At 39.4% G+C, this 10,380-nt stretch overlaps 1 protein-coding gene across 1 annotated transcript in view; it reads left to right on the top strand.

Moving 5' to 3' along the window:
* Positions 1–131: 131 nt before the first annotated feature.
* The window catches only part of DDX42 (DEAD-box helicase 42), a 38,475-nt gene continuing 28,226 nt past the window's right edge, over positions 132–10,380 (top strand). The window contains exons 1-2 of the mRNA XM_079133741.1: positions 132–295; positions 9,653–9,885. Coding sequence (XP_078989867.1) covers positions 9,665–9,885 — 221 coding nt within the window. The 5' untranslated portion in view covers positions 132–295; positions 9,653–9,664. The remainder of the gene's footprint in view (positions 296–9,652; positions 9,886–10,380) is intronic.

The raw sequence follows: 10,380 nt of genomic DNA, 5'->3' as shown, positions 1-10,380 counted from the left end.
GTGAGGGATTCTGGAACTTCAAGGGCGGGAAGTATCGGTGCCTTCCGGCAGCCATAGCCCCCCCAGGCCCCGCCCTTGGCCCGCGCTCTCCTTACTGCGCATGTCAGGTGTGCGTTCCCCTCCCTCCTTGGCCCGCCCCCCCGCCAGCAACGGGCCGAGAGGCGGCGGCGGCGGCGGCGAAGGGGGCGGAGGGGAGGAGCGCGGCGGGACAGGCCCCGGACCGCGCGTACTTTGGGTCGTGGGATTCTCTCCACGCCGGCGGTAGTAGCAGCTTCCGCTGCAGCCATAGCAGCAGGTTTGTGTGGGGGAGGGGGCAGGACGCGGGGTCGCTAGCCCTTGGAAGCACTAGAGGTAACTGTGGGGCCTAGCGAGGGCTGAGGAACCCCGGCCTCGCTTAACAAAGAGTCGGTGGAGCTTCTGGGCCCCGGCCGCCCAGGGACCGGGGAGGGATGGGAGTGCGGTCTAAGGCCTCGAGGGAGCCTTCGGAGCCGCGTCGCCCTCCCACGGCTCCTGCTGCTAGCAACTCATGCCGAGGCCCAGTTGGCGGCTTTCCGGAGGCGGTGCCTGCCAGGTTAGGGACGGGATTTGCAGGGTGCCGGGCTCAGAGGCCGAGAGTCACCGGGAGGATTCTGACTCAAGTAGGCAGGGAGATACAAGTCCCCGGGTAGGTGTTCCCGGTAGCAAAAGTTGACAGATAAGGTTGTAAAGACAGTGATCTTTGTGAAACCTTGGGTAGATCAAGGGTTGGCATCACCATTGTCACAAACTTTTTGCGGCCTGCTTGAAATCTTATATGAGTAAATAATTTATGTGGATTGCAAGCACACGCGCCAAAAATATAAGGAAAAACTTGTACTCGTGAGTTTGGGGTGCATTACAAATTCCTTGTCCTAGTGAGCATTTTCCCCTTTGGCCCTCAGTCTTTGTTTGCCTTTTAATTTTCTGTTACTTTCCTGTATATTATGTTTTGTAGATGATTTTTGCATATCTGCACCTGCCACATACATACGCACGAGTTCCTACCGGGCAAGGGACTTTTAATTCATTTAAACTTTTTAGAGCCCCACCCAGTTCTGGCAGGTAGAAAGTGAACGGTGTTTAGATCAGATACTTGTTTTTAGACTTGTGAAAAAGTATTTTTCTGTACCTAGAAGGAAGGTTATGTAGCATAATGTGTAATTCATTCATTCAAGAAATATTTTTATTGATGCCTACTGTGTGCCTGTTCCCTGGCATTGTTTTAAATGTTAGGGAAGTCTTTGACCCCTGTCCTCATGAAACTTTCTTATGGGGAGAGAGCTGAATATATATCCGGCTGTATATTAGAAGTTAATCAGTATTTAAGGAGAAAAAGAAAGCTGAAAAGCAGAATGGGAAGGTGGTTTCAATTTGTAGTAGGGTGGTGAGGGAAGTCCTTTCAGACAAATTGATATTTAAACAAACTAGAAGGAGGTGAGGGAGTGAGCTGTAGAAATATTTGGGGGAAAGGAACTTTCCAGTGGAGGGAACTGCAAGAAAGAAGACCTTGAAGAGGATAAAGCTGGCCTGTTAGAGGAACAGAGAGAAGACTGATGTGCTTGAAGTACTAAGCAAGGAGGGAGTAGTAGGAGATAAGGTCAAGAAAGGCAGGTGGGAGAGGACCAAGACATTTTAGGCTATTATGAAGATTTCACCTTTATCCTGCATAAGATGGGAACCATCTCCCAGCAGAGGGCATAAGATTTGACTTAAAAACATTGTAATAATGTAACATCATTCATGGGGTAGGGCAGTTCTTCAGATTTGTGTTCTGTCATAAGGATAGTCATAGTCCTTAGTATCATTAAACTAACAAAGAAAGGGATGCTTTTAAAATTGTTAACACAGCAATTACTTACATTCGGTTTTAAAAGAATGTGATGAAATTCTTGTTTTTTATACAGATTTTCATTAAAGAACTGATCAGTATATAGTGTGAGGTTTCTCGAAGCAGATTATTAGGTAGGGTAGATGCTCATCAGTTGCCACTGTACTTCTCCCCAAAGTTTCCTCCAAAAACTCTAGTAATAAAGTAACAGTTTCTATAATCAGTTGATTTTTTTTTTAAGTCTACTACTTTATTGATTTATTGTATGAGGAATGGAACCCCCAGGGGTGCTCTACCATTGAGCTGTACCCCCAGCCTCTCTATTTTGAGACAGGGTCTCTAAGTTGCTGAGGCCGACCTCAAACTTGTGGTCCACCAGCAACTCTCAAGTTGCTGAGATTACAGGAGTGTGCCACTGTGCCTGGAAAATGTCAGATAAAACCAGATGGGGAATTTGGTGAAGGAGATGCCACTTCTCTGAGGAAATCATATTTGTGTCATTGTTCTAGGAGTTGATATTTCAGATGGTCAGTGAAGGATACAAGGGTAGGTAGATATCGTGAGATTTAGAAGAGAGAGAGGATCTAAATAGCAGGAAGAGCATTCATCAGAGTTCCTGGTGTTCTTGAGAAACTGAATGCACGTGGGGAAATCTGGTTAATATGAATGGTAAAGTAGTTTTGCTATCTCATTCCAGCTTGATTGAGTAACTATGGAGAGGTACTGAATTGTAGGAAGTAACAGAATCAGAATTGTGTGTTCACAAAACATGAGACCAGGATCTAAAGAACCTGGAGAAATAGGGTTTTCACTGAGCATATCAGTGCTTACCTCTCTGATATGACTAGTGCCACAGTATTACCCACAGAATGCTATTCTGCCAAAGGAAGTAGATATTTGTGATGCCTCCAGAACTGCAATATCTTGGGTGGCCAGAAGGTAGGGTAAAGTGTACATCTTTTTTATTTATGGCTGTAGATGCCTTTTAGCACTGTTTCTTGGCCTTCAAATCTTTGGCTCTAGTTTTGGCTTTGGAAGCAGGAGCTTCCTTCTTTCCCTTCAGAGCTATTTTGATGAAAAGCCATTTTGTTCCCCCCACCCCTGGCGTTAGGGATTAAACCCAGGAGTGCCTCTACCCTTGAACTACATCCCCACCCGTTTTTGGTTTTTTTGAGATAGAGTCGCAGTTACCAAAGGTAGCATCTAACTTGTTATCCTCCTTCCTCCCAAGTAGCTGAGATTACAGGCAGGTGCCACCATGCCCCATGTATTTTCTCTTTTGAGAGTAACCATTCAAACGGGTGTGGGGTACTATGTCATTGTGATTTTGATTTGCATTTCCCTATTACTGAGTCGAAGCATTTCTTCCTGTGATTATTGGCTATTTTTGTATCTTCTTGGGAGAAATGTCTATTCAGGTCCTTTATTGCTTTTAAATTTGGTTTGTTTTTGTTGAATTTATTGTTTTTAATGAAAACCCATGAAGTTTACTTGGTGTAGGAAGCTGAATGTTGAATATTTACCTGGAAGCTACTGAATAATTCCATTTTCACCATCTCTGTCATCAATCTGAGAAGTGTTTTTGGAGGTAGAGGTGAGATTTTAGAACTGTTTGATAAGCTAGCTGTCCAGCCTGGTGGGAAGGATGATATATACCAGGCATATTCTTGACCTGAGAGAAAGCTGTGTGTACATCTTTGTATGTGTGTACCAAAAAGGGAGCTTTGAACAGACCCACATTTAGTAAGACTATAGTTAACGTTTTAATAATCCTTATTATATTTTGACTTAATGATTTAGTAGAGGTCTCTTTTAATATTCAAATTAATTTTAATAAGAGGAGTGTCCATCTTTTTTCTTTATTTCTCTTTTTTTATAACTTCGTATAACCACTTAGAGTGGTAACATGTTACCATGATGTATGCTTGTAATCCCAGTGACTGGGGGGCTGAGGCAGGAGGATCACAAATTCAAGGCCAGCCTCCACAAGTTAGGACTTAAGCAGCCTAATGAGACTGAATAAGGGGGTAGGGGTGGAGATGTACTCAGTGGTAAAGTAACCCTGGGTTTAATTCCCATACCCCCACACCACTCCCCCACCAAAAAGAGAAATTGGATGGTTATCTTCTTCTCTTAGCTATAATCCCACAAAGCTTTGTGTCTGGTAGCTATATGCAGTGCTTTATAATAGGAAAAAAATTAAGAGAGCAAGTAATTAATGATGCATTTAGGATGATCTGGTTAAGATTAATCAGAAAGGACAGACAACTGGAGAACAAGGTTTGAAATAATGGAAGACATTGGTTTTCACAAATTCTAGGATGAATTTTGGAGAGCCTGGATACGTATCATTCATTCATTTATTTATTTTGCAGTACTAGGAATTGAACCCAGGAACACTCTACCACTGAGCTGCATCCCCAGCCCTTTGTATTTTTTATTTTGAGACAGAGTCTCACTAAATTGCTTAAAACCTCACTGAGTTTCTGAGGCTGTCCTCAAATTCTTGAGTCTCCTGCCTCTCCCTCTGAAGTCACTGGGATTACAAGTGTGCACCATGGTGCCCAGTCTGTACTTTATTTAAATGATGCTCATCTTTTTTTTTTTTTCCCCATCTTGTGGTAAAATACCAGTGCTGCTTCTCATCAAAATGACGTTTACCACAGTTGTAAATGAACTTTCCCAGTGGAAAATTGCCCTTTTGCTGCCATTACATTTCTCAGCCTCACTTAAATGAAAAGAATTGGCGGTGGTTATCATAAGCAAAAATACGAAGTACTATAGCACTATCTACTTTGCTTCTTACTACACAAACTTTGAAAGACCCAGAGATGCTTTATAGAAAAGTTTAGTTGGTTTTGAAAAGGCACATGGATGTAGTTGGTTTTTTTTTTGTTTTGTTTTGTTTCTTTTAAACATTCAGGAAATTTTGCCACCACCACTCCACTCTTTCTGTTGCATGATGGCACCTGTGACTATTGGGATAGACAAGAATGTCGTTCAAGCTAAAAACCAGAGCCAAAATTTACACAATAACAGTATACTTTTCTTCATGCAGGGTTTTGTTTCCTAAATACTCAATTTTATAACTTGTGTTAGAACGCATAAACTTGTATTCTAACGATTTTACACTTAATGTTAGAATACAGGAAAAAAAACGAGGAGGAATATGACCTGGGAAAGAGAAGACGGTGACATAGAACCCTTATTGCAGTGAAAATAGACACATTTGTACCCCAACTATATAATAAGAACATAATCCATTTATATTTCCAGAAACTAACTTCTCAAAGCTTTCCTTCATTTATGAGAAAGATCCTCCTCTGGCTTTAACTGGGATGAGATGTATCAGTTTGTTTCCATAGAAACAAAGGAAGTTTTAACCTTGATCCACTCACCTGTTAGCTTAAGGACAGCCATACTGCCCATAATCATTTCAAAAACCCACAAAGTGAACCTGGTGGCGTACGCCTTTGATCCCGGCAGCTCAGGAGGCTGAGACAGGAGAATCAAGGGTTCAAAGCCATTTGCAGCAATTAGCAAGGCCCTAAGCAACTCAGTGAGACCCTGTCTCTAAATAAAAATACAAAAAAAGGCTGGGGTTCAACTCCCTGTACCCCCCCAAAAAAAATTCCAACATGTAAATTTAAAAATTTATTTCCATCTATAACTGACATGACTGTTCTGTCCTTATTCTCTGCCTTTTCAGCTTGGGAAACCACTCTCAATTTGGCTTTAATCCCTCAGCACCTTCAGCAGCATCTGCTTGGTTAGGCTTTCTTTCCTCTTGACTCACAGTTGTATTTGTATCTCCATAACAACCTCCTCAGCAATTTATTTGCCAACTTTTTCTACTCATCCATTCTTTTAAAATGCATTCCCTTTTTACTTAAAGTTAATGATTCTTGGACTGGAGTTGTAGCGCAGTGGTAGAGTGCTTGCCTAGCATGTGTGAGGCACTGGATTCAATTCTAAGCACCACATAAAAATAAATAAATAAAGGTACTGTATCCATCTACAACAAAAAAAAATTTTTTTTTAAATTTTTTTTAATTGATGATTCTTTATAGTTGATAAGGTATTTTTGTATGGTATGCTATTAGGATACATGATACATACTGATACATACGTGCTCTACCTGTTTTTCTGAACATGTATCCTGTAACTTTCCCAGATGTCCTACTAAACTAACTGTAGCTGCAGTGAACTATTTTTCTGTTCGCCATACTACTTGCAGTAACTTCAATCTAAAATGCCTCTGCTGCCCTTTGCTCTAATGCCTCTTTATGCTTTGAAACTTAATACCAGTGTCATCTCCGGAAACAATTATTTTTCCCCAGGAAAACTTCTGTGACTTCTTTTGACTCATCCTAGTTCAAAGAACCCTTTCCTAGACCACCAATTAATGAGTGAATTTTGTATAAAGCATCATGTTGTATATGTGGGGTTTCTTTGTTGTAGTTTTTGATGGTGCTGGGAATCAAACCCAACACCTCAGTGTGTGCTAAGCATATGCTCTACCACTGATCTATATACCAAGCCTATAATGATGTTTTTGATGTTTTCATCTTTTGTCTTTTGTGGTGCTAGGGATTAAACTCAGGGCCTCGCACATGCTAGGGAAATGCTGTACCACTGAGCAACATCCCCTGACCACAATGTTGGTTTTCAGCTACCTGAAACCTACAGTGGCAACTCCTAGAGAGTAGGGACTGTATCTTTAGTATGTAAATGTCCAGCACCTAACTGCTTACTTTCTTAGCAAACTTGCAGTAAACTGTTGAAACTTTTCCTGCTTAGGAGATCATTCATGTAATTGATTGATTGATTGATTGATTGATTGATTGATTTAAGGGGGGAGATGGGGAGTTCTAGGAATTGAACCCAGGGATGCTTTACCACTGAGCCACATCCCCAGTCCTTTTTATTGAGACAAGTCCAGGATTCTTGCTCACTTAACTGAAGCTGGCCTTGAATTTTTGATCCTCCAGCCTCAGTCTCCATAGCTACTGAGATTATAGACATGAGCTGTGTGATACTTAAAATCCACCTGAATCTAAATGATGCCTTACCATTCTTCCTTTGCCTATTTTCTGATTTCTTCAGCTTATTCATTATATGTACATTATATACGCTAGGCAAAATGAGATTAAAATTTAGAGTTCATTTTTGTGTATTTGGAAAATACTTGTAAACATAGTTATACAGATTAGTTTAAAAACATTAAATACTAAGATTTTCTTGCTTGTAAATATTCTTAATAAATTTCATCTCCTTAAAATTACATTGATTTTACATCTCTAAAATTACATTGAGGTAACCCCTTATGAGAGTCCTCATTAAGTTCAAGTAAACTAAGTACCTACCTTAGCTGTGTTTACCCGTGATAGGTCTGAAATGAGGAAAGACAGTCCCTGTCTGGAGCTTAGTTGTGGTCTAAGACTAGAAATTGACATACTTTAACTTAAATTTTATTCCAAGCTGACTAAACTAAATGCTGTATCATTCAAATAAAACCTGTAAGATAGATCCATGTGAGGGGCATAAACCAGAAAGGTGCAGAGCAATTTATTCCAGGTCCCTTCAACAATATTACTATAAAATGTGGTTTTGGGAACTTTTTCCATCTCAACTTCAAAGCCATCTTAGTCTTTCTTACTAATGGTAAATACCAAAAAGAAAAAAGTGAAAATCAAATAACTGGTATTAACATTTTGACATAGACTTCCAAATCTGTTTGTAACGTTTTTACATAAATTGAATCATACCGCCCACCTTGTTTTATTCAGTGTGTAATGGACACTTCCATAAATATAAGTAGTAATTAGAATTTGTAAGAGTTAGAACACATATTCCTTTTACTAGGCAATTATGTTTTTGGTTTTTTTTGTTGTTGTTTTTTTTCGTTTGTTTTTTGCGGTGCTGGGGATTGAACTCAGGGACTTGAGCTTGCGAGGCAAGCACTCTACCAACTGAGCTATATCCCCAGCCCTGGCAATTATGTTTTAAAAATTGATACTAAGAAAATAATTAAGGATATACCCAAAGATATAGCTATCTTGTTGACAACATAAAATAGTAGCGAAGGAATATATTTATTGACATTGCAAGATATTACAGTATATCAATAGGTGAAGAAATCAATAAAATACACAGTATTGTTTCAGTTTTGTTTTTAAATTTTGTATATGTGTATGCATAGAAAAAATAACAAAAGATATGACAGAACTACTTATCTAGGCGAGGAAATTTCAGGCAATTTAAAAAAAATTTTTTTTTTCCTCCCCCAGTACTGGGTGTTGAATTTTCCCTGGGCAAGCATTCAACCATTAAGCTACACCCCAACTCCTTAAAAAATGTTTTTATTTTGAAACAGAGTTGCAGTAAGGTGCCCAGGCCATCCTTAAACTTGTGATCCTCTTACCTTAGCCTCTTGAGTAGCTGGGATTTCAGGTGTGTGTCACCATACCGAGCTCCAGCTTTCTGAATTTTCTGCTTTCCTGTGAAATTTAAATAAATTATGTCATTGAGAAAGCTTTTTGGATTAAGGGGGGGAAAGGCTTTTTGGAGCCAAAACTAACAAAATTGACTAATAAATTTGTAAAACGATTTTGTCAATACTCAGGAAATTTCTTTGTAATCCTTAACCATAGGCTAACTGAATACTTTAGGGAACTTGTCAGTGAATTATGGTTTCTTCCCAGATAGTTTTCTTTCTAGTAGGAAGTTGTTCAATAAATTCCTGGTTAATAAGTACCCTTCAGAGAGACATACGTAGGTATTAACTCTAAATACTTTTATTATGTCTTTTTTTTTTTTTTTTTTTTTTTTTAACAGTCTCACTGTTGCCCAGACTGATCTCTGACTCCTGAGCCCTAGTGAGGCTCCCACCTTAGCCTTCTAAGTAGCTGAGACTATCAATGCCCATTGCCATTCCTGGCTCTGATCTTACCTTTTAAGTTTCAAATCTTTGTTTCTTCCAGATGTTCTTACCAGGGGATAATTTTGGTTTTGGGACAGTGTTGCTGATAGCATCTCACCCTTTGATGTAGTAAGCATTATATTATAATGGGGCGGTTTTTTCTTTTCTTTTTTCTTTTTTTTAAGGTACCGGGGATTGAACTCGGGCTCTCAAACCACTGAGCCACATCCCCAGCCCTATTTTCTATTTTTTTAGAGACAGGGCCTCACTGAGTTGCTTAGCATGTTGCTTTTGTTGAGGCTGGCTTTGAATTCAGAATCCTATTGTGTCAGCTTCCCAAGACGCGGAGATTACAGGCGTGTGCCACCGTGCCCAGTTTGTTTTTGGTTTTTGAGGTGTTTTTTTTTCTCCTGGTGACTAACTTCTGTAAGGATAAAGATTAAGAGATTGTTTTTTATCTTAATATCTTTAATTACCTAATCTAATACCTACCCCTATTAGATTCCCAAAAATATTTGTCTTATGAGTACTTTTGGCAACTTAAATGTTGATTAGCAATGAAATCCTTTTGACGAGGTGGTACTGCATTCCTATTTGAAATCCCAATGAAGTGGATAATTCTTCAATATTTTAGGAACTAATCATTTGGTTGAGGTTATTATATCTATCTGAAGTGCAGTGTTACAGTTTTGTTTTGTTTTCTATTTTATTTATGTGCGGTGCTGAGAATCGAACCCAGTGCCTCACACTTGCTAGGAACCCTCTACCACTGAGCCATAACCTCAGGCCAGTGTTAACAGTTTTGAGAGACAAAAGTTTAAAACAAAATTGTGGGTGGCTATTTATAAAGTTTATTTTATATTTGTGCATCTTATTCCTAACAGATCATTGGCACCATGAACTGGAATAAAGGTGGCCCAGGCACTAAGCGGGGATTTGGTTTTGGAGGTTTTGCCATCAGTGCTGGGAAGAAGGAGGAACCTAAACTCCCACAACAGTCCCACAGTGCCTTTGGGGCAACTAGCTCGTCTTCTGGATTCGGAAAGTCAGCTCCACCACAGCTTCCTTCCTTCTACAAAATTGGATCTAAGCGAGCCAACTTTGATGAAGAAAATGCGTAAGTGGTAATTTTTCATGCTTTAGCAAAGTTTGGTCTTTAAGTTGCTCATTTTATTAGTAGAAATTAAGGCAAAGAAACTTTGTTTCCCAAATAATGACTTCCTAAGTTGATTATCTCACTGTATTGCATTTTTCTAGTATGTAAAATTGTTAAATTTACTTTTTTGTAAGGAATATAATATTTATACCTTTATTTCTTCCATGAATCATGATTTCTCCTGGACTAACATTTTAGTGGGAAGTTATGCAATAAATGCATGGTTTCATGGTGTGAGGCCATTGAAACAGTATGGTTGAAGAATTTTATATAGTTTATGTGAGTTTTGATGGTCTGTGCCGCAACCTTTTATTGACACCATATAAATTGTTTTGTAAAAACAGTTGTCAGAACTGGTAGAAGCACATGTTACCATAATGTCTAAGTTCTCAAAATCATTGTATTGTAGCATCTTACAGTGATAGAAAAATCTACTCAGATTTTCCCTACAATGTT

Source organism: Sciurus vulgaris (assembly GCF_902686455.1).
Source record: "Sciurus vulgaris genome assembly, chromosome: 3".
Classification (NCBI taxonomy): Eukaryota; Metazoa; Chordata; class Mammalia; order Rodentia; family Sciuridae; genus Sciurus; species Sciurus vulgaris.
Note: the sequence above shows the minus strand (reverse complement) of the source record. Positions and strands in the feature narration are given on the sequence as shown.